This window comes from Xenopus laevis, chromosome 7S (assembly GCF_017654675.1).
Source record: "Xenopus laevis strain J_2021 chromosome 7S, Xenopus_laevis_v10.1, whole genome shotgun sequence".
Classification (NCBI taxonomy): domain Eukaryota; kingdom Metazoa; phylum Chordata; class Amphibia; order Anura; family Pipidae; genus Xenopus; species Xenopus laevis.
Window position 1 is genome coordinate 4,805,740 of NC_054384.1, and position 27,665 is coordinate 4,833,404.

Below are 27,665 nucleotides of genomic sequence, written 5' to 3' on the forward strand. Positions count from 1 at the left end.
ATCACTAAAGATACCGGCACTCACCATATTGCGACCACTTTCCGGGGTGCTTTCCCAAATCGAATCAAACAATAGCAGGAACTGGAAGCACTCACAGGCATAGAAAAAATGTGTATTTATTGAAACTTCACATGGTCAGAACATGTTATATTCCTGAACAACAAAAAAGATGGAAGCTTTATAGGAGAAGTGTAGCTACAGTATACAGGGCCGCCATCAGAAATCACATGGCCCTGTCCAACGAAACCCCAAGCCCCACCCCAGATCCCGCCCACCCCATAGTAAAATGGCCACACAGACAGCGCTAAAAACAGTAAACCCTCCCACACACACAAGTTATTAAAAGCCATAGGTGGTCAGTACCCCCTATAAATTAAAAAAAAAAATTGGCACAAGGCACCCCTATAAAAGTTTAAAAAAAAACATTGGTGGCCAGGGGTTTAATAAAATTTAAAAAATGTAAAAACTTACCTTAGGCTCCTTTCGTGGCTTCGGGTCCTTTTATGGTTTGAGGCCTTTTTGCGGCTTCACAATTTTTAGTGGCTTTGACTCTATTTGCGGCTTCGGGTCTTCATAGCTTTGGGTCTTTTCGCGGCTTCAGGTCTTTTCACAGCTTTGACTATGTTTGCGTCTTTGGGTCTTCATCGCTTTGGGTCTTTAGCGCTTCGGGTCTTTTCGCAGCTTTGACTATGTTTGCGTCTTTGGGTCTTCATCGCTTTGGGTCTTTAGCGCTTCGGGTCTTTTCGCAGCTTCGACTCTGTTTGTGTCTTCGTCGCTTCAGGTCTTTGGTGCTTGGGTCTTCGGGTCTTCGCAGAATCTTTGGTGAAGTTCCCCTTTAAAAAGAGACACAACGCTATTAAAAGAGTGCATCATTTGTGGTGCTTATATAATAAGCCTTGGAGAGAAGCCTACGCAGGCAACTGTTGATGTTATGGAAAGACTGAATAACATGTGTGGGGACTGAGCGATGAAATAACAAGAGCAAGAGGACTCGTGGGCTAATAGTGGGTGGGCAGAGCTATAAAGCACAAATGGAAGGAATGACCAAGCAGCAAAGCTGTGTATTCCCTACTGCTGGCAGATACAATATGAATGAATGTGGCTACAAATGGCATATTTTATATAGTGAACTTATTGCACGAGGCTAAAGTTTGAGCTTGTCAATAGCAGCAATGATCCAGGACTTCAAACTTGTCACAGGGGGTCACCATCTTGGAAAGTGTCTGGGACACTCACATGCTCAGTGGGCTCTGATTGGCTGTTGAGAAGCTAAGCTTAGGGCTCGTCACTAATTATCCAGCAGAAAATGAGCTTCCCTGGCTGTAATATAAGCTGATGCTACAGGTTTGCTGATTATTAAATTCTGATGCTAATTGCACTGGTTTCTGTGCTGCCATGTAGTAATTATCTGTATTAATGGCTAATCAGCCTTATATTGTGACATTTCTATTCTATGTGTACTGTATATTGTGAGTGGGTCCCTAAGCTCAGTAAGTGACAGCAGCACAGAGCATGTGAATCAGGGAATCAGCAGAAAAGAAGATGGGGAGCTACTGGGGCATCTTTGGAGACACAGGTCTTTACTGCTAAAAGGCTGTGGTTGCCTTGGGCTGGTACAGAAGCACAAAACATCATGTACAACATTTCTAGCTAATTTTTTATTTAGGCTTTAGTTCTCCTTCAAATATACATGGGGCACTCTGTATTAGGGTTGCTATCTGTCCAGTTTTGACTAGGGATGCACCGAATCCAGGATTCGGGCAGGATTCCCCTTTTCAGCAGGATTTGGGTTCGGCAGAATTCTTCTGCCTGGCCGAACCAAATCCAAATCCTAGTTTCCATATGTAAATTAGGGGCGGGGAGGAAAAATGTTTTCTCCTTCCCACCCCTAATTTACATATGCAAATTAGGATTCCGTTCGGTATTCACCCGAACCTTTTGCGAAGGATTCGGGGGTTTGGCCGAATCCAAAATAGTGGATTCGGTGTATCCCTAGTTTTGACCCGGACAGCCAGTTTTCTTTGAAGGTCTGTCCATGTGAGTATATTCAAATTAAAAAAAGTTCACATAAATCCGAAATTCGACCTTTGATAAATGGACCTCTAGATGTAGGTGTATTTACATTTTTTCGTTTGCTGTCCTTGGTCCTTGTAATTTTTTGTACTAGTGCCCAGGTTCTGCTGCTGCAGTGTACATCCTTTGGACTATTTGATATATATATATGTATATTTATAAATAGCACTATCAGCCTTATTCAGGGGTCATCCAGGACTACACTGCCTTACTCAAAAAGAAGGGGTTGTGTCCCCTGCTGTCTCACATGTCGTCTCTAATCCATCAACATGATGTTGAACTCACGGCAGCATCTCATGAAAAGCATTAGGATAAAGCAGAAGATCTATTGGGAAAACAGCGCAAATGCATTTAAAGACCCCAGGGCTCCCATTTATTGCAGAGTGGCCCATAGCCTGGGAGACGCCTCAAACAGTAATGGCTACAATTCTGTATGACTGTGATTCTTCTAGAGTTCTACTGTCCCTTTGTATTTGCCTAATGGAAATATTAGGAGTGTTCCCTACATCCCTGATGGAAGCTGCTTCCTAGATTTGTTACTGACTGCAGATTCTGCCTTGTACGATGCTTCTATTGTTTTCTGATTACTTGACAAATTGCTTGGGGTGGTGGATTCAGGAATGGCATTGTGAGCTGACAAGCAGGGGCCACATACACAATCCCATAATGCTAGATAGTGATACATTAAATGTCAACCCATAATTTATTGTGGAGGTGGTGGGTCCAATAGGTGGTGCCTTATAGTGCTGGGTGCACTTGTCTATAGTCATCTCGGAGATGAGAAAGTATATAGGGACCTGGCCTAGACCAATTTATTCATAGAAGCCTGGAATTTTTATAGCCATTTAAAACCACCGACTTGAATTAGAATGTGAGATTTAACACACCTGGAAACAGTTTTAATTCGACTCTTCTCCACCTAAAACCTGCTGAGTTCATGTAGAAGTCAATGGCAGAGGTCCCTTAAACTATTTGAAGATGTTGATATTGATAGTAATGAATGAGCCAAATCTTTGCCAAGGTTCGCTGCGAAAATGATGCCCCAATGGGAGTATAAAGATGTTGCACATAAAAAAAAAAAAACAGGCTTGTGAGAAGGTTGGTTTGGAAAGCTCGTTTGTCAAAACAAAAAATTTAAAAAAATGGTGGTGAAGCTGAAATGTTTAATTATGCTTTTTTTTTTATAAAAGGAATTTTGTAGACATTAAAGTATATGAATTGAGAGAGGATCCTCCAGGGGGGTGTGAGCTGAAGCTCTAGACCTATGGGAAGGAGGAATAAAGATAAGCTTGTAGATTTTATATATACCTGTCTAGAGGTATAGGACCTGTTTTCCAGAATGCTGTTTTCCAAATAACAGATCTTTCCATAATTTGCATCTTCATACCTTAAGTCTACTAGAAAATCATGTAAACATTAAATAAACCCAATAGGCTGGTTTTGCTTTACTGCATGTGCACAGTCTTGGTCTTGCAAAGATGTATAACAAAGTTACAAGATGGTGACCCCCTGTGGCCAACTTTGAAAGCACAAATCATTAGTTTGATTAGACTTGTGGTGCAGTAAGTTCATGTTTATGATTAGTATACAAAATACAGCATTTCTAGTCTTATTCCATTTTAGACTTTACTTCCTCTTTAAAACAAGTTTTAAAAGGACAGACCTAACTACATTGATCTCTAGAGAGCTGAAATCTGTGCCCTGCACCAGACATGCACCAAAGGAGAGACCAACACAAGTAGTATGGGAGCTAGTTTGCTTCCATTGCTATTAGAGTGCATCTACACTTTCAAAGCGATCTCTTTCTGAGCAAAACTTCATATCAATGTATTTGCTCAATGTTATTTTAGAAGGAACTAAGAATCCAAGTAAAGACATTATTGAACTGACTTCGTAATGGGACCCCTTGTGGGGAGGCCAGATAAGGGGTTCTCCTATATTTGTATTAATAAATCTGTATATGTAATAATTTGTATAGTCCAATGATTGGTATCACTCCACGTCCCACAGAAGACATTGCCATTTACTTGCTCAAATCATTAGCCGGACACACAGCTGTTACAATATCTTCCCGTATGTTTATTAGAGTGTCATTTATAAAAACAAAGGCACAACAACAGCAGAACAAAAGTCTGCGGAGTTTGCTAGATCAGGACACACCATAGCCAGCCTTGTGTCTTTCCTTGCTCTGAATTACATGAGACGGAATCTGTATCAGCTTCCCAAAGCTCCGAATCTGGAAAACACAAATTTAGATATATGAGACTCTGGGTGTAAGAGTACCTGTGGTCTAGTTGTCAGGAGGGGTGCCCGTTGCCTGCTTCTTCCTCGCGCCTCTCCTGAATTGCCGATTCTGGGCCAAATGTCAAATTCCAGTTGCCCAACGTAAAGGTCTATTCCTATAGTTTCTGGGTGCGCTTCTCTAGTCTGATCTTGTTACTGATCCTTGCCTGTTCCTGACTCTGCCATCCTGCTGCCTGTACCGACCTCTGCCTGTATTTGACTATTCTCTCTCTATTCCGACCTCGGCCTGTGACCTTGACTACACTTCTGTTTTAATTTTATTCCAATGTATATACGCAGGGTCAGACTGGGACAAAACTGTAGTTCCCCCGCCTTCCCCTCCCCCGCTGTGCTACGACGCACTGCGTATTTGCACGCACTGTTTTTTGCCGGGAGCTGGTCTGGGCCGGGGGGGGCCACCTACCCCACCTCGTAGGGAATCCTCTAATTCAGCGTTCCCAAACTTTTTATGGACCGTGGACTGATGCAAAAGCAAAATTTTTGCAAGGAGCTGGGGGTCAGGGTTGGGGGATCCAGGGTGGGGTCAGGGGGTCCAGTGGAAAGTTTGCACGCACCACATCCAATTTGGGCGCACCAGTGTCCGATTCAGCGCACTGGCATCCAATTTGCGCACCACGTTAATTATTGGCTGGGTTTAGTGGCCCAGTCCAGGAGTGTCTGTGGCCCAGTGGTTGTTGACCTCTGCTCTGATTGATTTGCATGTAGGTGTTTTCTGACCCTTGCCTGTACCGACCTCTACCTGTAGTTGACTTTTCTCTGGATACTGATTTTGTACCACGCTACTGTTTGGTTTGACCTCGGCCTGTAACTCGACTAATCTTCTGTTATCTGATTTGGTACTGCATTGCCCGTCTGGTATTGACCCTGCCTGTTTCCAGTCTCGCCTATTGCTCCTCAGTCCTTTCTGTATAAGTTTGGTCCCATAGCCTGCTCTCTCCTTGGTCCTCTCACATTAAGTCCTGGCGGCATCAGAGTAGTGGAGGGCTCCTCCCGAAGCCAAAGGAGGCTGCTATAGGCAGAAGAGTAAGCCGTGACTGGGTCCTTGGAGTTAGTTCCGAGTTTGGGATACCTTACGTTACACTGGGTTCCCGATGTTTAACAGGCAAGTATTGCATACCTTTGCCCATATACTATGGTGTATTTGATGTAGGGTTTAACATATACAGGGTCAATTAAAAAAGTTGTCAATCAGTATTTGATGTAAATCGTGACCTCTCCTCACCTTCATCTTCCTCCGATTCTGTGTCTGGAGCCGGTTCCAGGAAACCAGAGCAAAACTGAAACTGCAAGGCTTTTCTAAAACAAAGTACATAGAATACCGAATTTAGAGATAAGCAGGTAAATGCATAAACACACACACAGGTATGGATCCCTTGTGCAGAAACCCATTATCAAAAAAGTTCAGAATTATGGAATGGTCATCTCCCATAGACTCCATTTTAAACGTTTGGGTGCAATCCACGAATGGAGACAAAGCCCTGGAGTAATAAATTGTACCTTAACTTACTGGGGCTCATTTATAATGGGCAATAACCCATGGCCACCAATCAAATGGTTGCTTTCAGTGCTCATCCTGCAGCTGGCTGAAAAAAAGCTAATCACTGATTGGTTGCTATGGGTAGGTGCACAGGTGCAAAAGTACCCAGTGTTTATAAATGAGCCCCACTGTTATTGCAATAATTAAAATGCAGCAGCATCTCATGGCTTAGGTAGAGAAGCAGTGTGAGATGAGACTCAATAGAAAAGTGGTGCCCACAAAGTCATGGAAGAAACACCCCATTCCATTCAGAGAAATGAGCCCAAAAAGAAGGGCCTATGACAGTTTGCTCACTCACCCTTCTGGCAGCTTGGTCCCCTTTGGGCATTCCTCCCAGAGCAACAATTCCCGTCCCCCTGTCACCCAACAGCACCGACCATTTAGACTTTGGGAAGCAAAAAGGCACATGATACGGGGAAGATCTGGGTGTGAAAGAGTGCCCAGGTACATTCCTGTGTCCCCATTTCGAACTTAAGCAAGAGAAAGGAAAGAAAAATATAAGAAACGTTGTAACCAGTGAAATAAGAAATAATCCGACAGCTTCTCTTTTCTGATATTAAATTCAGTGAGGTTCTTCTATACATCACCTACCATTAAGGTATCCATATCCACGGTCAATATTATAACCAGAGGCGATCAGAAGATTGTCTGACGTGAGAGCGACAGAATCAACAAAACCAGAGTCAAGAAGGTGATTAGATAAACGCGTGAGACGATCTGAGGAAAAGAAATGGGAAATAATTTAGAATAAGCTTTCAGTACTGTTCCCAAAACCGCAAAATAAAGGTGAGGCCAATACCCCTATTGGCTTACAGTCTGTATAAATGAAAAATGTAAGTTTAATGTGGCTAGAAGATACAGGAATGAAAGGAAAGAGGCAGCAATGGTCTAAAACAGGGAAGTCCAAGCTGCCACCTCTAATTGATACTAACTGTCAGCTCTCAGCATCATTATAAACCACATTAAAGAGTACCGTAATTCCAGCTGGGAGGAAACCAGGTTAATCTATTATTGCCTGTATTTCCTATATTGGGTTGCTCTTTTTCCTATGGTGTAGGCTTAGATCCCAGTTAAGAAGCTGAGAGGGATTTCCTACTGCACAGATTTCTAAGAAATAAGGAAAAAGAAAGTAAAGTAGTTTATGACTGAAGAGTGCCCTCAAGTGGTGTCTATTAGTTTTACACTGACCAAAGCTTTTATGTTCACTTTTACATGTGATAGTAGCAAACTAAAAACCTTTACAGCTTGACTACATTAAAAAAGTTCCCTGCAGGAAAGGGTTGTGCAGGAATGTCTACTAAATAGTTGAGGATGGAATTGCCACAAGACTTTAAAAAAACACTAGGCCAAAAAGTCTTACACCCTATAAATGTATTATCTGATTCTCTGCTGCCTCCTATGATGATTCCAAGCACACCCAACACGTAAAGACAGAACTCTCTATAATTGAGCAGTATGAGGCCTGCATGTTTGTACCTTGTTTCCAGTTGAGCACCTTCAAGCTTGTCCCACGTGTTGCGATGTACACAGAACATTCACCAGCCACACAGAGAGAGCTCAGGCCTTGCAGAGAGTGGGCATGTGAATCACTGGAGTGCATAAGACTGAGTGAGCCTGAAGAGGAGATCCTCCACACTTTCAGGAAGCCATCAACTGAACCAGAGTAAAGGAACCCAAAGTGAACCTGTAAATGGGAAAAAAAGTAGATTACAAGATCACAAAAGCCATAGGGGTAAGTTTATCAAAGAGTGAAGTTACAGGTCGCCACAGTCCTCTAGAGTGAAATTCCGCCTCTCTCCATTCATTTCTAGGGATTTTGAAAGGCATACTTAACAAAGGATGAACTTTCACCCATTGATAAATACTTTTAAAAATCCCATAGAAATGAATGGAGAGTGGCGGAATTTCACTGTAGAGGACTGTGGCGATCTCTGACTTCACTTTTTGATAAATATGCCCCATAGTCTCAGTATGTATCCTCTACAAGTAATTCAACTTAGTCACCTTGGAGTACACCCAGTTCTTTTGGCACCCACTTTCCTTTAATACCTACAGAACTGGTACAAAGCTGCTGTATAAACTCTTTCCTTCTTTAAAGGCAAATCTCAAATTACTGTGGCCATGGGAATTAGAGTCCTGCATCGGGTCGGGTACCCGCAAAGTGGTCGGGTTTCGGGCAAAAAGCCCCTGACTCTTGGCAGTGAGTGCAAGCCTGAGGTAACCTGGCTGAGTACCCAACAAAGGTGCAGGCTTGATCCCTACCACCCTTGTGGTTCTTCCAGTTTTTAAAATATTTTTGGGAAGATTTGGCACCGGAGTGATGTCACTTCTGGCCAAATGTGACGTTGTTTCAGGTTTTGTGTGTCCCCTGGGTCGGAAGGTTAGTTGGCCTATTGCGGGTTGAGTAAGGGGAACATGTGGGTCAAATAGCGGGTTCGGGTTTCAAAAAAATGGACCTGTGCAGTAGTCTAATGGGAACTCTCCTGCAATTGTATATCTACTGTGCAGAGTTGTGGAATATATTGGCCCTTTATAAGTACGGGTTAAAAATGACAATATCTACAAGCAATAGAGACCCCCATATTGTGTGCATTTTTAAAAACCTCATTTAGGCAACTGCCAACCCTGTCCATGATGTACCTGTAAGGTTATTACTGAGTCTTCATGCGCTCGCTTTGAGTATACAGTCTGTTTAGTCTGAAGATCCCAAACTTCAACTTTCCCACCCTCTGTAACACACAATGAAAATAAAAACAGATTACATAGGTGACTCCCATTGTTAAAAGCCAGACACTGTTGCCCTGTGATAACCCCAATACTACACGTCTCTTTCTATCAAAGGATGCATCTGTAAGGCTCACCTGATCCAGATACCAACAGCTGTGTATCCGGAATGTGTGTGATAGAGGAGACCCCTGAGTACGTGTAGATACTGAGCTCTTGGTGACCTATAAGGAAAAGAGAAGATCAGCAGATAAGTGAACAGAGAGTGTTGTTGAGATACAACAGAGCTTTGAGCAGATTGATTCTGGGAATTAAACAAAGGAGGAGGACCCTATTGTCTACCAAATAAATTGACTTCTGCCCATATATCTGTAGGTCATATGCACTTCTTTTCTCCACTCATTGACTGATTATGGAAGATTGTTTTACTGGTTCAACTCTGCATTCAGCTGAGCCATGATGTGCAGATCATACAATAAAAGGAAAGGTTTGCTAAAGCTTGTGAAAACCATATTCTTTTAGTGGGATCTAAATTAAAAGGTCTAAAGCTTATCTGAGTGAAAACCTACACAAAATATTATAATGTGTGTTCCTAAAACTCAAAGTTTCCCAAACTGCATGGGCTGCGGGCTTGGAGCTTTAGCAGCTGAAGGCCAGATGGGGTGACATTTTGGGAGAATGCCTGTCCAATTACACTTGAAAGACTATCCTGAAGGTGAATCGGAAGGGGGGGGGGGTTGTGCTGAAACATCTCATGTTTTAGTTATTATTGGACATATTGTCGAATGGTTGATACACCCAGGGCCGGATTTACAAAGTGGGTTCCCATAGGCCCACTGCCATTCATCGCACCTGTCCCCTCCCTTTTATTAGGGCAAATTTTCATCATCTAGACTGGAGCAATGGGGATCGGTGCACTGGAAATTTAAGGTGGCCTTTCCACCTATGGCTGTAACCTTGTTATAAGCAAAGGGAAGACCTGCTAAAGGCTGGGCCTACAAGGGTGGCTTCAACTGAAAAACCACAGTTCTAATCCTTTACTTCCTTTACCACTATCTATTCTATCTATTTCCTAGCATGTGCATTGTCCTCCGTTCCCAATACCTGCCATATCCATGTTTTCTATTACATACCAGTTCCTCTGCCTCTCCATGTTAGTTAACAATTCCTCTGTTTGTGTTATGTTACTGTATTTCTTCTGTGCTTTATCATCTCTACTGTCCACTATTACTATCACCTGCAATTGTATATATTATCTATTACTGCCTCTGTCCTCTCCTATTCATACCTACTACTTGCTCCGACCTCTGCTGCTACTACCTGTCACTTCATCAACCCTCTGCTCCTGTTATTGATCATTTACTTCTGCTATTCTGCATGTTTGTACATTACCTTCGTTCAAGCTCCATACTTTGATGCTGCAGTCTGATGACCCACTAGCCAGAAACGTTTCATTAGGTACTGAAGAAGAGGAGTCTGGAAAAAAAAAAAAAAATAATAGAAATATACAGATATAGGATCCAGTGTGGGACTGGCCCACCGGGCTACCAGGAAAACTCCCGGTGGGCCCAAGTGTCAATGGGCCCTTCTGCTCACCCGACTATTTGTCTATACAACAACAAGTGCCACGTTTATATATAAGAATAAAGAGAAGAAATGGACGGAGAGAATCATGATAATATTTGAGGAGAAAAGATTACAAGAATAAAGAAAGTGAATGACAAAAGAAGGAAAAATAGTTTGGAGAGCGGGCCTGTGGCCAAAGGTTTTCTGGTGGGCCCCAGGCATACCAGTCCGATGCTATTATCTATAAACCCGTTATCCAGAAAGCTCCTTTTTTTTTATCTGTATGTATGGGATCTGTTATCCAGTATCCAGAATGCTCGGGACCTGAGGCATTCTGGATAACAGATCTTTGATTTGGATCTTCATACCTTAAGTCTACTAGAAAATCGTTTAAACATTTAAAAAAAACCCGATAGGCTGGTTTTGACTCCAATAAGGATTAATTATATCTTAGTTGGGATCAAGTACAAGATACTGTTTTTTTATTACAGTAAAAAAGGAAATTAATAAATTTAAAATTTGGATTATTTGGATAAAATGGAGTCTATAGGCTTTCTGAATAAAGGGTTTATTAAAGAAAAGGTTTATTGTTCCAACATTTCGGTCTCACACAAGGACCTTTGTTTTTTTTTTTTTTTCCTTGATAAAGGTCCTTGTGTAGGACCGAAACATTGGAACAATAAACCTTTTCTTTAATGATATATTTTTGCATTTGTGAATATCTGTTGCTATCATTTTGTACACACTGTTTATCGCTCTCTCTCTCTAACATTGTTCTGTAATTCTGTCAGGATTTTGAATTTTTCAGCAGGATTTGGACAAATCCATGTGCCTGGCTAAATCAAATCACAAACCTTAAAATCATGAGACTTTACATCACACAAACAAGGTTGAAGATTTTTTTTTTCTCTTTGGCCGTTCCTTGCCCTGACCTGCATATGCAAATAAGGGTTCGGATTCGCCCCATTCTTTCATGAAGGATTCAGGGTTCAGCTGAATCTCGTCACATACTTGTCTATTGATGAGCAGCTTTGGCAGCTGCTGCAATTCCCAAAAGTTTTGTAAAGCCACAAGTTTTAGGGTCAGGGCACATGCTCAGATTTGGGGAGATTAGTTGCCCGGAGACAAATCTCCTCTTCTTCGGGGCGACTAATCTCCCCGAACCACCTCCAGCCGGCTAGAATGGCACTCGGAGTGCTTATTTTTCTGAAGTCGTCTGAAGTTTCCTCTTGAGGCAACTTTGGGCGACTTCAGAAAACAAAGCGATCTGAGTGCCATCCCACCGGCGATTTACATTCTAACCAGCGGGAGGCAGTTCGGGGAGATTAGTCGCCCTGAAGAAGAGGAGATTTGTCACCCGGCGACTAATCTCCCCGAATCTGAGCATGTGCCCTGACCCTTAAATGCAACATACTGTATGAGCTTGCAGTGTTGCTCCAACCCACCTAATGCTGCAGCTCCAACATCAGAGATAAGTGTGAGACAGGTGACGCCTCCCGTATGACCGCACAGTGTCTTCAGCTCTGATCCAGAACTCATATCCCACACGCGGACAGATGTGTCACAACTGTTGGTGAAGAAGAGAGTTGGCTAAGTAATAAACTACAGCATTCAAGAATTAAAGGGATTATTAACCTCTGAGTTAACTTTTAGTATGATGTAGAGCAGGGGTGTCCAAACTACAGCCGCGGGTCAGAACCATTTTTAATTGGACCGCAGCAAATTCCAAAAAAATACCAGAATATGCTACATTGACTGTGCTACCGGCTGACAGTGACTGAAGGTGAATAGACGCACTGACGTTCCAGTAATACAGTAAAGGAGTATGGTGCAATCGCGGGGGGTTACTACGTAAGGGCCAGTAGTACAATCTTCAATAGTAATACATCAGTGCGTCTATTCACCTTCAGTCCTAAAGACTTATGGTTGCGTATGAGAGCGGCGTGTCAGTGCCAGCAAGTAGCATATACTCTATTACCTTCTGCACCGTGCTCTGACAGATGCAGACAGATGTTAATGGTTTGAATCAAAGAATGTCAGGCTGAATAGTCAGCCCCCACACATTTTCACCTCACCAAATCTGGCCCTCGTTGTAAAAAGTTTGGACACCCCTGATGTAGAGAGGGATATTCTAAGACAATTTGTAATTGGTTTTCATTTTTTATTATTTGTGGTTTTTGAGTCATTTCGCTTTTTATTCAGCAGCTCTCCAGTTTGCAATCTCCGTAATCTGGTTTGCTAGGGAACAAAAACCCCTAGCAACCATGCGCTGATTTGAATAAGAGACTGGAGAATAAATAGGACAGGACCTGAATAGATAGATGCGTAATAAAATGTAACAACTGTTTTTAGATGGGGGTCAGTGATCCCCATAAGAAAGCTGGAAAGAGTCAGAAGAAACTATATAAAATAAATAATAAAATAAATAATGAAGACCAATGGAAACGTTGCTTATAATTGGCTATGCTATAACATATAAGAAGGACATTAAATGGGTGGTTCACCTTTAAGTTAACGTTTAGTATGTTACAGAATGGCTAATTGTTAGTAATTAATTAATGATATTTTTTACAGTTTTTAAATTATTAGCCTTTTTCTTTTTACTCTTTCCAGCTTTCACATGGGGGTCACTGACCCCATCTAAAAAAACAAATGCTCTGTAAGGCTACAAATGTACTGTTATTGCTTTCTTTTCAGGCCTCTCCTATTCATATTCCAGTCTTTTATTCAAATCAGTGCATGGTTGCTAGGGGAATTTGGATCCTAGCAACCAGATTTCTGAAACCGCAAACTGGAGAGCTGCTGAATAAAAAGCTAAATAACTCAAAAACCACAAATAATAAAAAATGAAAATCAATTGCAAATTGTCTCAGAAAATCACTCTCTACGTCACACTAATAGTTACAACCCCTTTAAACTAAAGGGAATTCAATAAAGCAAATAAAACTACTGAGTGGGACACAAGTAACTGGATGACAGAATTGGAAATCTTACCTTCCAGATACTATTGATGTCCCGTGTATGAGGGCACATGTCACAAGATCATTGTGTCCCTTTAAAGAGCGAACATGGAACCTAGAGTTTTGCAAAGGAAAAGAATCTACTTAAAAAAACAAAAACAAAGATTTAATGTTAATGGACACTCTGCTAAGGACATAAATGTTAAAACCTGCACACACATTAAAATGCAACAGATATCAAATTTGTTCCTTTTAATGAAACACATAGGGGTTTATTTACTAAACTCCGAATTTATCTAGTCGGGCTTTTTGGGGCAAAACTCAAATTTTTCGGGTTTTTTTTTTTTTTATTTTTTTTTGAGCTTTATTAAAGCCTGATGCTGCAAAAAAACAAATCCAAATATTCTCCATCTCAGACCTGCCGAGGTTGTATATAAGTCAATGGCAGAGGTCCCTATACTATTTGCAAGTTTCTGTGGTCTGTGCTGGAATATGCCCTAAAATCCGATCATTTTGGGCAAAAATCTGAAAAATTCTGGCTTTTCAGGAAAAAGCTAGAAAAATTGAGCGATTCGGAAAAACAACCGTACAATTCAGGTTTACGCTCTATTTTATTGGGTTTTTACCCAAACCGATTAAATTTAGCTTTTTTTTATAATAAATAAGGTAAGGGTATGGGAGTTTGGTAGTGGTTTATTAATTTAAATAATGAAATATATTCGGATTTTAGTAAATAACCCCTTTAGTGTCAATTCATCCGTTCCACCAATAGTTAAGCACTTTACACACTACAGACCTAGGGGCAGATTCACTGAAGGGTGAAGTGACTAACGCTAACGAGTTTTCGCCAGAAATCATATCCGCAGGGACATCGCCAATTCACAGGCGCAGACAACAATTTGCTAGTGAAATAGCCCGTCGCTAGTGTTCGGCGCCAGGTGACTTTTCGCTCTGGAGAAAGGTTGTTACTCACTAATTCACTAAAGTGCGGATTTTACTGAACGTTACCTCTTTCGCCAGATTTGACTTTGCCACCTCAGACCAGGGGAAGTGCTAAAAAGCAGCGAGATCTTCCTCAATCTTTAGTCACTTACATCATATTCTGTGAGCCGAAAATGCATTAAAGTTCCAAAGACTTTTCCTTTTTTTAAGGGATTGCCTGCAAAAGTGCTGACAAACTTTTTTTGGGTAATCCAGACATTTCATAACATATGGAACATTAATTTTACAGTGGCCATTATATTACCGTAACTCCCTTGTCTTTATTAAGGTTCCTGGACATTTGTAATAAAAAGTGGTAACTTCAAGCATTTGCACCAATATTTATAATAAAGACGTCCATACAACTTTAAATTACCCGCCCTATGCAAATTGAGCTAAGCGCAATATCACTAGGGAATTTTCATTAGGCACAAAGGAACGCTAGCGCATCTTCGATATGAAATACTCGCACTGCCGAAGTAACGCTAGCGAAAAGTCACCATTGTTCGCCGCCCAGGACAAAACTTCACATATTAGTGAATTGGCGTAATCGTAGAGCATTTGCTCCAGGAGTAGTGGTACGAGGTGTGTGAAGCGGACGATGGCGACAATTCGCGGTTAGTGAATCTACCCCATAGGCTCGTGCTAGAGTTTTTTTCACATTAGCAACCAGGCGGTGGTTTGAATGAGAAACTGGTGTATGAATAGGATGTAAGCTGGAAAGATGTAGAATAGGAAGGTAAATAATTCAAAAATAATGAAGACTAACTGCAAAGTTGCTAGGTATAGGAAATTCAATAGCATCCTAAAAATGAACTTAAAGGTGAACCATCCTTTTAACTTTGAAACATCTGCCCAGTCAATGGTCATACATATAGGAGCAGGGGTCACAATTGGAAACGTGTTTCACTGTTATTCATGGTGCAAGAAAGGGGCAGTAGATAGTGTTGCCACCTTAAAAAAAAAAATTCCACCGGCCATGGCGGGGGCGGGAAGAAAGGGGGCGTACGGTGACGTCAAGGGGGCGTGTTGTGATGTCAAAGGAGGCGGAGCCACGACGCACGATTGGCTAGACGCCGAAGAAAAAGGTACGTTTTGAGCAGATTGGAGCCGGGCCACAGGCTTTTGATAGGGGTATTACAGATTTACTGGCATCTACATTGCCGGTTTGTAATAATTAAAAAAAAAGAATTAAAATAAATAATTTGCCGGCCCTGGCCTTGGCAGGTGTTTTACCAGCTAGGCAACCCTAGCGGTAGATAGCACTGGAATTAGGTCAAAACTTCATCAAATACGGGGTTATTGCAGTCAGGTTTTGCATGAGACTGCAATAACAGAATTAAGAGGACAGTGGTCCATACCTTTAACTGGCAGAGTACGCTTTGGTGCAGATTCAGCAGCAGGGGGTGAGCAGGGAGTGTTGGAGGGTTTTGGGCGATTGTCAGAAGACTTGGCATGAATAGGTAAAGCCAATCTGCAAATGAGATATAAACACTGAGACACAAGTATTTCAATAACAACTGGAAATTCCAGACACCTAAAGGCAATAGGTTCTACCCATGTATATGTAGCCTGTGTTAAAGGTGTGGTTCACCTTTAAAGGAAAACTAAACCCTAAAAATGAATGTGGCTTAAAATGGCTTATTTTATATAGTGAACTTCTTGCACGAGGCTAAAGTTTGAGCTTGTCAATAGCAGCAATGATCCAGGACTTCAAACTTGTCACAGGGGGTCACCATCTTGGAAAGTGTCTGTGACACTCACATGCTCAGTGGGCTCTGATTGGCTGTTGAGAAGCTAAGCTTAGGGCTCGTCACTAATTATCCAGCAGAAAAGGAGCTTCCCTGGCTGTAATATAAGCTGATGCTACAGGTTTGCTGATTATTCAATTCTGATGCTAATTGCACTGGTTTCTGTGCTGCCATGTAGTAATTATGTGTATTAATTACTAATCAGCCTTATATTGTGACATTTCTATTCTATGTGTACTGTATATTGTGAGTGGCTCCCTAAGCTCAGTAAGTGACAGCAGCACAGAGCATGTGCAGTGAATCAGCAGAAAAGAAGATGGGGAGCTACTGGGGCATCTTTGGAGACACAGATCTTTACTACTAAAGGGCTGTGGTTGCCTTGGGCTGGTACAAAAGCACAAAACATCATGTACAACATTTTTAGCTACTTCTATAGTTAGGCTTTAGTTCTCTTTTAAATGTGTGGTTCACCTTTAACTTAACTTATAGTATATTATACAATGACTAATTCTAAACAACTTTTCAATTGGTCTTCATTTTCTACAGGTTTTAAATGATTTGCCTTGCCTTCACTGACCCCACCTAAAAGCAAATCCTCTGAAAACCTACAAATATATTGTTACTGCTAGTTATTATTATTCATCTTTCTGGTCACTCTCTTTCCTATTTATATTTTAGTCTCTTATTCAAATCAGTGCATGGTTGCTAGGGTATTTTGGACCCTAGCATCCAAATTGCTGAAATTGCAACTGGAGAGCTGCTGAATAAAAAGCCAAATAATTAAAAAAAACACAAATAATAAAAAATGAAAAACAATTGCAACTTGTCTCAGAATATCCCTCTCTACATCCTACTAAAAGTTAATTTAAAGGTGAACAACCCTTTTAACCAAGCTTTTCTTACAGCTCCCAGTATCTCTTAGCTACTTAACAGGGATCCTGAGAGTTGTAGTTATGGAGCAGCATCATTGTTATTATCATTCTGCATTAAAGGGGAACAACGCATTAACACACTCCAGACCTATCAGTGGCCTTAGTATGTGCTTTTTTTTCACTCTTTTCCTTGGAATCCAAAGTCACATCCCGAGCCAGCACTTCCTCTAGTTCATGGCGAAGCTCGAATTTCCGGGAAACCTGAATATAGAAAGGAAGAAAAAACTCTTATACTTCTCAGCTTATTTCCATCATGGGCCACCATCCTTACCACAGTCAGCACCCTGATCTCATACAATGGATACAAAAACATACCTCCCATGGAAATAGAAAGAGGGACGAAAAGATTTGCAGTGCTCGGTGCAGTGAAAATTTTATGGCCACACCGCCTAATTACCATGTTCATTTTACAAAATTTGGCAGGTTATGAAAGTTTGAACACATTGCTGTGGTTTTTAGGTGTTATTACAGTTTTGCTAATGAAGGTGAATTGCCCTTTAAACTGTAAGTCACAGTTTCCCCAAGAACCTGCTAATCTTAAATTGTTACAATTGTTTCTTTGCTTATCTTAAATTGTTACGAAAGTATCTAAGTGCAGCTGCCACGTATTCTGGGCTCTCTGCCAAAAGCCAATTAAGTTTTAAGACACTTTGCATCTTTTTCTGGCTGTTCAGTGTAGGAGATCATAGAGAAAGTCGGGACATTTCAGTAACATAGTTACATAGTTAAATTGGGTTGAAAAAAGCCCATCAAGTTCAACCCTCCAAATGAAAACCCAGTTTCCATACACACACCCCTCCCTACTTTACTTATACCCATATCTACAGTTTCGGACTGGCCCGGCGGGATGCTGGGAAAAAACCAGGTGGGCCCCGACCCTCATGGGACCCTGCTGGGCCAGAACCCCTCTCCTGATGGTTGTTTTTATAAAAAAAAAAATTCAGCAACGTGCATGCACAGTGCTTCATAGTAGGGGGATGGGGGGCCTGTAGGGGGGCCCTGGACTGCAGTCCCGATGGGCCCCAGGCCCCCCAGTCCAACCCTGCAAATCTATACTAACTATAGAGTTTAGTATCACAATAGCCTTTGATATTATGTCTGTCCAAGAAATCATCCAAGTCCCTCTTATAGTCATTAACTGAATCAGCATCACAACATCACCCAGCAGTGCATTCCACAACCTCACTGTCCTCACTGTCCTCACTGTGAAGAACCCCCTACTCTGTTCCTTTAAATGAAAGTTCTTTTCTTCTAGTCTGAAGGGGAGGCCTCTGGTACGTGATTCTCTTTATGGGTAAAAAGGTCCCCTGCTATTTGTCTATAATGTCCTCTAATGTACTTGTAAAGTCTAATCATGTCCCCTCACAAGCGCCTTTTTTCCAGAGAAAACAACCCCAACCTTGTCAGTCTCCCCTCATAATTTAACTCTTCCCTCCCTCTAACCAGTTTAGTTGCACTTAGTCTCTGCACTCTCTCCAGCTCATTTATATCCCTCTTAAGGACTGGAGTCCAAAACTGCCCCCATACTCCAGGTGAGGCCTCACCAGGGACCTATAAAGAGACATAATTATGTTTTCATCCCTTGAGTTAATGCCCTTTTTTATACAAGAACTTTATTTGCTTTAGTAGCCACAGAATGACACTGCCCAGAATTAGACAACTTGTTATCTACAAAGACCCCTAGATCCTTCTCATTTAAGGAAACTCCCAACACACTGCCATTTAGTGTATAACTTGCATTTATATTATTTTTGCCAAAGTGCATAACCTGCATTTATCAACATTGAACCTCATTTTCCAGTTTGCTGCCCAGTTTTCCAGTTTAGACAAATCACTGTGCAAAGTGGCAGCATCCTGCATGGAACCTATAGTTCTGCACAATTCAGTATCATCTGCACAAATAGAAACAGTACTTTCAATGGCCACCTCCAGGTCATTAATAAACAAGTTGAAAAGCAAGGGACCTAGTACAGAGCCCTGCGGTACTCCACTAACAACACTGGTCCAATTAGAAAATGTTCCATTTACCACCACTCTTTGTAGTCTATCTTTTAGCCAGTTCTCTATCCAGGTACAAATACTATGTTCCAGGCCAATATTCCTTAATTTAACCAGTAACCTTCTGTGTGGCACTGTATCAAATGCTTTAGCAAAGTCTGAGTAAATCACATCCACTGCCATCCCAGAATCAAGGTCCCTGCTCACCTTCTCATAAAAAGAAATTACGTTTGGCAAGATCTATTACGCATAAAACCATGCTAGCGCACACTCATAGTATTATGATTTGCTATAAAGTCCGGGACTGTGGGCTGAGCTGTCAAAATCGGGACTGTACCCAGAAAACAGGAAGGTTGGGAGGAATGCAATAGTAAAAAATAAGATGTAAGGTTTCTGCTATCTTACCTTTTCAATCTCGCTTTCGGTTAGTTCCCTTTGCAGGTGCTCAAGGGTCTCAATCTGTCTCAGTTTCTTACGGATCTTTCGCAGGAGAACAGTGTCCATTCCGGAAGCTGTGAGTGAGAAGAAGCCACAACACGTGAGTAGAGATGTCCAACCAGAACGGTATAAAGCTGGGAGACTTTCATGCAGCTTTTAAACAGCATTAGTGCTTAAATGACAACGAGAAAAGCGACAACTGCAGATTTAAGGTAGCCATACATGGAGAGATCCACTCGTTTGGCGATGTTGCCAAAAGAGCGGATCTCTCCCCGATATGCCCACCTTGAGGTCGGCAATATCGGGCTGATCCGATATTGGACCCTAGGGTCCAACGATCGGATCCTAACGAATGGTAACGGCCGGTCGGATTGCGGGACCGCATCAACGAATAGATGTGGCCGCGATCAGACGGAATTTTTAGTACCATCCGATCAAGATCTGGCCGACTTTCGGCCCGATCTCGATCGGGGAAGCCCGTCGGGGGGCCCCATACACGGGCCAATAAGCTGCCGAAATATTAGCCCCTTTATTGGAGCTCCCTATAGATGTTCTCGGGTCCCTGTCCCTGCCAGAAGCACAGTAGAAGGGGGACAGCCAGGCTTCAGTTCCCTATCAGGTCCTGCTAACTGCTGATTGGTTCCTGTCCTACAGTGCAGTGAGCTGAGTGCACATTCTGGGAATTCAGGAAGCAGCAAGTGGAAGAGAAGGGAGGGATTATTAGGGTTTTTGCAGAAATATTCAATAAATCAGCCTGAAACATTATTTTTTTAAGCACAATTCTTCTATATCTAAATGAGTATAATGCACTGGTACATTCTTGTTATTTACACAAAGTGTCTCCTTTAAGAAAGCAGAAAAAAATGTGACTTAAAGAGGTTGTTCACCTTTGAGTTAACTGTTAGTAAGTTGTAGAGAGTGATATTCTGAGACAATTTGCAATCGGTTTTCATTTTTTATTATTTGTGGTTTTTGAGTTATTTATCTTTTTATTCAGCAGCAATGTCAGCAGTCTGGTTGCTAGGGTCCAAATTACCCTAGCAACTGTGCACCGATTTGAATAAGAGACTGTAATATGAATAGGAGAGGGACTGACTAGAAAGATGAGTGATAGAAGATAACAATTGTTTTTAAATTTGTCAGTGACCCCATAAGAAAGCTGAAAAGAGTCAGAAGAAAAAGGCAAATAATTAAAAAATGGAAAAGTTGCTTAGAATAGGGGTCGTTCACCTTCAAACAACTAGTTGTTTTCAGATAGATCACCAGAAATAACGACTTTTTCCAATTACTGTCTATTTTCTATGTGTCACTGTGTTTCTAATATTGAAGTGTAAAGTGTAATTTTTCACCTTCTAAAGCAGCTCTGGGAGGGGGGGGTCGCTGACCCTGTAAACCGTTCTCAATTGATACATTTAGTTGATACATTTCTTATCTTTTTCACTGCTGAGCAGAATCCCTGGGTTTCATTCCAGGCAGCCGTTAGACTTGATACAATAGTTGCTGATAAGTATTAAATGTTGCAAAGTTGTAACAGTTCAGAATTGACAACTGAATTACTGAGCTGTCAGACTCAAACACCAGAGACAGAGACATTCAACTTTACACTTAGATTTTGGAAAAACAGTAACAAATAAATAATGGAAAGTGATTGAAAAAGAGTCTATTTCTGGGGAACAATCTGAACTGAACTGAAGAAAGTGTTTGGAAGGTGAACAATCCCTTTAAAAGAATTGCAGCCTTACAGAGCATTTGTTATTTTAGATGGGGTCAGTGACCCCCCATTTGAAAACTGGAAAAAGTTGGAAGAAGTTAACAAACAATGCAAATTTTGGGGGCCCAGAAAAATTTGTTGTACGGGGCCCTGTGATTTTTCTTACATATAATAACTGAATGGGAAACCTGTATGACATGTCATTGGCGTGTCTCTGTATGACAGCTCCCTGCTTCCCTCCTACTAGATACCTACCTGCACACTACCTACCTGCAACAACTCTCTGTCTCCTGCTACTAACTCGGGCTGCCTCCTCCTTCCTCTCTTCAGTTCATCACAGGAAAGTAACTGCATGGGAAACACAGAGAGCACAGAGAGTCTATTTGCTGGCAAGAGAGGGAGGGATAGAAGGAAGGAGAGCAATCTGATTTGCTGGGAACACAGAGAGGCGGGGCAGAAGGAAGCAAAAGGAATTGATTTGCTGGGGGAGGATAGAGAGGTGGGCACTGAATTAAAAGGAAGGTATATGATTGGCTATGGGGCAGGAGGGAACCTATTAGAGACAAGTACAAGGCAATACAAAATCCATTGCATGACCAACATTTATGACGTGTCTGAGAGAAAAAAAAAACCACATACAAGAAAACTCCAGGGTTGCCAGGCTGGCGTTCTCAGCCAAATTGGGCTACTAATTTAAAGCCCAAGCGGGTTTTGAAAGTACAAAGCAGCCAAAGTTTTTTTCTTGATCTAATGTGCCGAGCCTGCGTCTCCCAATGCATTTTGGGTAATGTAGTTTCTGTCTAACAATTTGCCGACTGACAAGTTTAATGTAAGACAACAATAACCAGCATGCAATGGGACTGACTTGTGTCTATGTCGAGAAGTTGACCTCGCATACCTCCCAACTGTCCCGTTTTTAGAGGGACAGTCCCTCTTTTGACAGCTCAACCCGCAGTTCCCTCGTGTGTACTGGAAAGTCCAGATTTTCTCTGCACTGAACAGACAGAAAAAGAAACAACGTTTCTAACTTAATTGGCTTTTGGTAGAGCCCAGAACAGTCACAGCTGCAGATAAGATACTTTTGTAACAATTTAGAGATAAGCAAATAAGTAATTGTAACAATATAAGATAACAGGTCTCTTGGGAGAAGTTATGTCCCATTTGCTTCATGGAAACATTTGAAAAAGTCATATTTTCATATATATTCATTTATTTTTTAGCCTTTTTTTACTGCACATATTGGGCTATTTTTGGGCTACTTTTGAAGTGCCTCTTGGCTAGTTTTGGGCTGGTTTTGTAGCCGACTTGTTGATTAAAGAATTGCACTTTCCATGTCTTTTACTTTATTGGATGTTTGCTAAGAATAGCATTGTCTTTCATGAGGCTTTTATTTTTAGGTTTATGTCAGCTGCTTTTTTTGCAGATACCCCGTTTTCCTTGCACAGGGTTCTGTGGGTTGGGGACTGGGCTTCTGGGGAAACCATGTATCTGTTTTCTGGGACAGGGGTCCAAGCATTAAAGGAGAACTTAACCCTAACAATGATGGTGGCTAAAATGTCCTATTTTATATAGTGAACTTATTGCACGAGGCTAAAGTTTGAGCTTGTCAATAGCAGCAATGATCCAGGACTTCAAACTTGTCACAGGGGGTCACCATCTTGGAAAGTGTCTGTGACACTCACATGCTCAGTGGGCTCTGATTGGCTGTTGAGAAGCTAAGCTTAGGGCTCGTCACTAATTATCCAGCAGAAAATGAGCTTCCCTGGCTGTAATATAAGCTGATGCTACAGGTTTGCTGATTATTCAATTCTGATTCTAATTGCACTGGTTTCTGTGCTGCCGTGTAGTAATTATGTGTATTAATTACTAATCAGCCTAGGCAACCCTACCAGCATACATTATCCACTTCTGTAAGGAGAACAGCAAGTAAAACTCCTTGGCATGGGCACCTCTCAAAACTCAGCGTAGTATTGTGCCTCCATGCTCCATAAGCCCTGGGAGTATGGCATAGTACTATATAGCAATTGCTATAGGTGATCTTTCCCCCAATATGCCCACCTAAATGAGTGATATCTGGCCAAATGATCGGATTTAAATCGCACAACTTTTTTTTTTCTACAGGTATTTTTTCACGTTGAAATGCGGTGAAATATTTTTCTTATCCCTAGTGGTCACCTCAGGCCCAGACGGGCAATCTGCCCATTCAGCATTGCCCAACATTTCCATTTTGGATAGTACCATATCACCTCTACATACTGTACATTACGGACTATCAGTTATGTGAAAGGATATTCTGGGCATGCTATTACGTTGCTCGATAATGTGTTTGGCGATTGCTGATTTACAGTCTCTTCTCCTCTCTCTACTGCAGACAAATGTTTTAAAAATCTGACTCCTGCATCTTGCCCACATATTGAGCCAGTGGCCAGGTATACTACCCATTTTGACAAGCAGTTGAAATATTATTTAATACTGTACTGTTGACAAGTACAAGTACTGCTAAAAATAAGATAAATGTTCAACATTGTACATAATTTACATCTGTTGTGGAAACACTTATAAGTGCCCTTATAGCCTAACCAAACTGGGGACTAGGGGATAGTCATGATGATAATGATTTCCCTTTATGGAAAACAAAGGAAGGTGACTTGTCTAAAACATTCCTTAAACGGGGGTCCTGTAACAATACCCCCCAATGCCTGCGGATAATCTGTTGTATAAAATGGGCATCCCTAGTATATACTGTATTGAAACGAAATTTGGACTGTTATATTTGCACTCCTCCTCGTCTCAGGGGTTTATTCTGTTTGTTATACTCTGATCTATCTCTCAAGACAGCCCTATCACAAGCAGACTTAAAATGGGTTGTTCTCCTTTAAATGAACTGAGACAATTTGCAATTGGTTTTCATTTTTTATTATTTGTGGTTTTTGAGTTATTTAGCTTTTTAATTCAGCAGCTCTCCAGTTTGCAGTTTCAGCTATTTGGTTGCTAGGGTCCAAAAAATCCTAGCAATGATGCATTGATTCAGTGTCGGACTGGCCCACCGGGATACCAGGAAAACTCCCGGTGGGCCCAGGTGTCAGTAGCCCCTCATGCTGTGAAACATTTAGTCTATTTCATGGCCATTCCCTATTTCTATGAGAACAAAGAGGCCAAATAGATGGAATAATAGATTATAGTATGTAAAGAAAAGAGACTAGGAGAATAGAGGTTGAGTGAGGAGAGGAAAAATAATAATTCTGAGAGTGAGCCTCTGATCTAAGGTTTTTGAGTGGGCCTCTGATCTAAGGTTTTTTGGTGGGCCCCTGGTGTCCCAGTCTGACACTGCATTGATTTAAATGAATGACTGGAATATGAATAGGAGAGGCCTGAATACAAAGACGAGTAGCAATAACAAAACATTTGTAGCCCTTCAGAGCATTTGTGACCCCCTATTTTAAAGCTGGAGAGAATCAGAAGAAGGCAATAAAACTATAAAAAATAAATATTGAAGACCAATTGAAAAGTTGCTTAGACCTGGCCATTCTATAATATACTAAAAATTAACTTGAAGTAGAACCACCCTTTAATATCCTTTAAATCATTACCCTGATCTACAAACCTAGCCCAAAGTTGTATAGCTCGCTCTTGGGAGGCATCCCATGTGGAACATATTCAACACAACCGTAGGAACTGCCCCGCTGGAATGCCCCCCATTCATGCTGCTGGATTTCCACTATGGGCATGCAGTAAAGTATTTAGTGTAACCTTAAGGGCAAGGGCACACGCTAAAATTCAGGGAGATCTAGTCGCCCGCGATGTAATGTAAATCGCCGTCAGGATGGCACTCGGAGCACTTCATTTTCCAAAGTTGCCCAAAGTTTCCTCGTGAGGCAACTTCAGGAAACAAAGTGCTCTGAGTGCTATCCCACCGGTTATTTACATTGTAGCCGGCGGGAGGCAGTTCGGGGAGATTAGTCGCCCCAAAGAAGAGATTTGTCGCTGGGCGACTAATTTTGCTGAATCTGAGCGTGTGTCTCTGCCTAAATATGTAGCCACTCAATGTGTACAACTGGCTGGCCAAAATATAGAGGCTTATGGCTGGGCAGAAACCATTTAATATATCAATGAATGAAGCACTTTGTATAACCATTTCCCACCAAAAATAGGCATGGAACAGTATTATATCTGCACTAAAAACACTGCCGATATTACACCAGAAATTATTCATATCTTAGTACCTAAACTGACACAAATCTAATATTATTTGTAATTATAGCAAAAGTGTTGCCATTGTAACACTTCAGTCTTTTTAGGCAAGGACAGAAAATAGTCCTTGATTGAATCAATTTATCTGAAGGGCAAGCGATGATTTCATCCCATTAGAAGAGATGAAGCGAAATAAAGTATTACGTGCAATAAAAATGATCTTACTGGAAAACATATTGAAAATGAGGGAATTGGTTCATTTGAGGACTTACTGGAAGAGACCAGTGACAAATCTAGTCTTTTAAATCAAGATCTATGACAAATATGATGAACAAGTACAAACCCAGCCTTTTTTAGGTGAAATAATCAGTATTTTTGATTAAAGGAAAACTATACCTCCAAAATGAATACTTACGCAACAGATAGTTTACATCATATTAAGGGGGTTATTTATAAAAATCCAAATTTTCCTGATTTGACCTTATTCATTATTAAAAAATCTTGATTTCATCGGTTCAGGTTTTTCCCCAATTGCGCGTCTTTTTCAGGAAAAGCTAATTTTTTTCAGATATTTGCACGAAAAGGTTGGATTTTCAGCGCTAATTCCAGCGCAGACTACAGAAACTTAGAAATAGTTTACAATCTCGGAAGGTCTGAGATGGATTCGGGTTTTTTGCTGCATCGAGCTGTAATAAATCTCAAAAAAATTTGGGTTTAAAAAAAAAGTCCAACTAATTAAAATATCACTCTCTACATCATACTAAGTTAATTTAAAGGTGAACTAGAATGATGTAGAGAGTATTATTCGGAGACAATTTGCAATTCGTTTTTATTTTTCATTACTTGTAATAGTAATAGTTTGTTTGCTTTTTATTCAGCAGCTCTCCCGTTTGCAATTTTAGCAATCTGGTTGCTAGGGTCCAAATTACCCTAACAACCATGCATTGATATGAATAAGAGACTGGAATATGAATAGAAGAGGTCTGAATAGAAAGGTGAGTAATAAGGGAAGAGACACACAGTCAGAATCGGGAAGATTAGTCGTCCCGCGTTTTCTGAAGTCGCCGAAGCTTCCTCGTGAGGAATCTTCGTAAAACAAAGTGCTCCGATTGCCATCCTGCCAGTGATTTACATTCTAGTCGGTGGGAAGGCAGTTTCGGGAGATTAGTCGCCCCGAAGAAGAGGAGATTTGTTGTCGGGTGACTAATCTTCCCGAATCTGACGGTATGTCTCTGCCCTTAAAAGTAGCTGTAACAATGTGTAGCCTGAGGGCAGAGACACACGCTCAGATTCGGGGAGATTAGTCGTCCAGCAACAAATCTCCTCTTCTTCGAGGTGTCTAATCCCCCCGAACTGCCTCTTGCCGGCTAGATGTAAATCGCCGGCGAGATGGCACTCAGAGGCGACTTCGGAAAACGAATCACACCGATTGCCATGGCAAGCAGAAGAGGAGATTTGTTGCTGGGCGACTAATCTCCCTGAACTGCCTCTCGCCGGCTAGAATGTAAATCGTCGGCGGGATGGCAATCGGTGCGTTTAGTTTTCCGAAAGTGCCATCCCGCCGGCGATTTACATCTAGTCCGTGAGAGGCAGTTCAGGGAGATTAGTCGCCCAGCAACAAATCTCCTCTTCTTCGGGGCGACTAATTTCCCCGAACTGCCTCTCGCCGGCTAGAATGTAAATCGTCAGCGGGATTGGAAATCGGTGTGCTTCATTTTCCGAAGTCGCCTCCAAGTGCCAGTCACATTCTAGCCGGCGAGAGGCAGTTCAGGGAGAATAGTCCTCCCGAAGTAGAGGTGATTTGACGATGGGCGACTAGTCTCTCCAAATCTGGGCGTGTCTCTGCCCTAACAAAGCACTTGTTTTAAGACGGGCGGAGGGCCCATTTGTAAGCTGGAAAGAGAAGAAAAAGGCATATGTTGCTTAGAATTGGCCATTCTATACTAACATACTAAAACTTAAATAAAAGGTGAAGCAGAAGTACCTGGCTGAAAAGCACCCTCTTTAACTCATTACTAACCCAGTCAGGTCAATAGTCTGCAGCAAACCTCCATCCAGCCAATTCCCCAAGAACTTGTGCCATTTACTTTAAACTTCTTTCTGTTCGACATTTTTGAGAGAAAAAGTACTGCAACTCCCTTGTCCTGTGTGTGGGTTGCTGGGAGTAATAAGTAGTATGGGGACATGGATTAAATGTCGTGAAACGCTTCCTACAATCCCTAATGAGCCCATTATCCGCACTAGCCAGGGGCAGAGCCTATAACAAAGCCCAGCTGTAATGTCTGCCGCCTCTCCCAGCCTCCAGCCACACCAATCAGTCCCCAAGCTCTTTGTGAGGAAGCCCACCCGCTAATAACTAACACAGCTACAAGGGCTCGACATTCTCGTGCCAAGTTTTCAATATTAATGTCCCTTTCTTTTTGTCAATAAAGATAATTTGCTGCAAAAAAAATGGCGGACTAAAAAAAAAACCCGCCTCACCAAACAGCAGGAGGCGGG

The 27,665-nt window shown here is 41.6% G+C and overlaps 1 protein-coding gene across 5 annotated transcripts; it reads right to left on the reverse strand.

Moving 5' to 3' along the window:
• Nucleotides 1–4,131: 4,131 nt before the first annotated feature.
• Nucleotides 4,132–27,169, reverse strand: XB1017155.S (novel protein containing four WD domain, G-beta repeats S homeolog). Of its 5 annotated transcripts, XM_018227291.2 has the most exons (15): nucleotides 27,151–27,169; nucleotides 21,246–21,323; nucleotides 19,232–19,338; nucleotides 16,917–17,029; nucleotides 15,507–15,619; nucleotides 13,199–13,307; nucleotides 11,650–11,771; nucleotides 10,031–10,114; nucleotides 8,776–8,862; nucleotides 8,555–8,643; nucleotides 7,391–7,598; nucleotides 6,506–6,631; nucleotides 6,213–6,384; nucleotides 5,600–5,673; nucleotides 4,132–4,309 (listed from the first exon to the last, which is right to left on the reverse strand). In XM_018227291.2, exons 3-15 carry the CDS (start codon nucleotides 19,328–19,330, stop codon nucleotides 4,218–4,220), a joined length of 1,488 nt encoding a protein of 495 aa, XP_018082780.1. In that variant the 5' UTR covers nucleotides 19,331–19,338; nucleotides 21,246–21,323; nucleotides 27,151–27,169; the 3' UTR covers nucleotides 4,132–4,217. The 5 variants fall into 5 exon arrangements, with proteins under 5 accessions (XP_018082780.1, XP_018082782.1, XP_041426774.1 ...); XM_018227293.2 differs by lacking the exon at nucleotides 27,151–27,169 and having other exon boundaries at nucleotides 13,199–13,304; nucleotides 21,246–21,388; XM_041570840.1 differs by lacking the exon at nucleotides 27,151–27,169 and having other exon boundaries at nucleotides 21,246–21,388.
• Nucleotides 27,170–27,665: the final 496 nt, after the last annotated feature.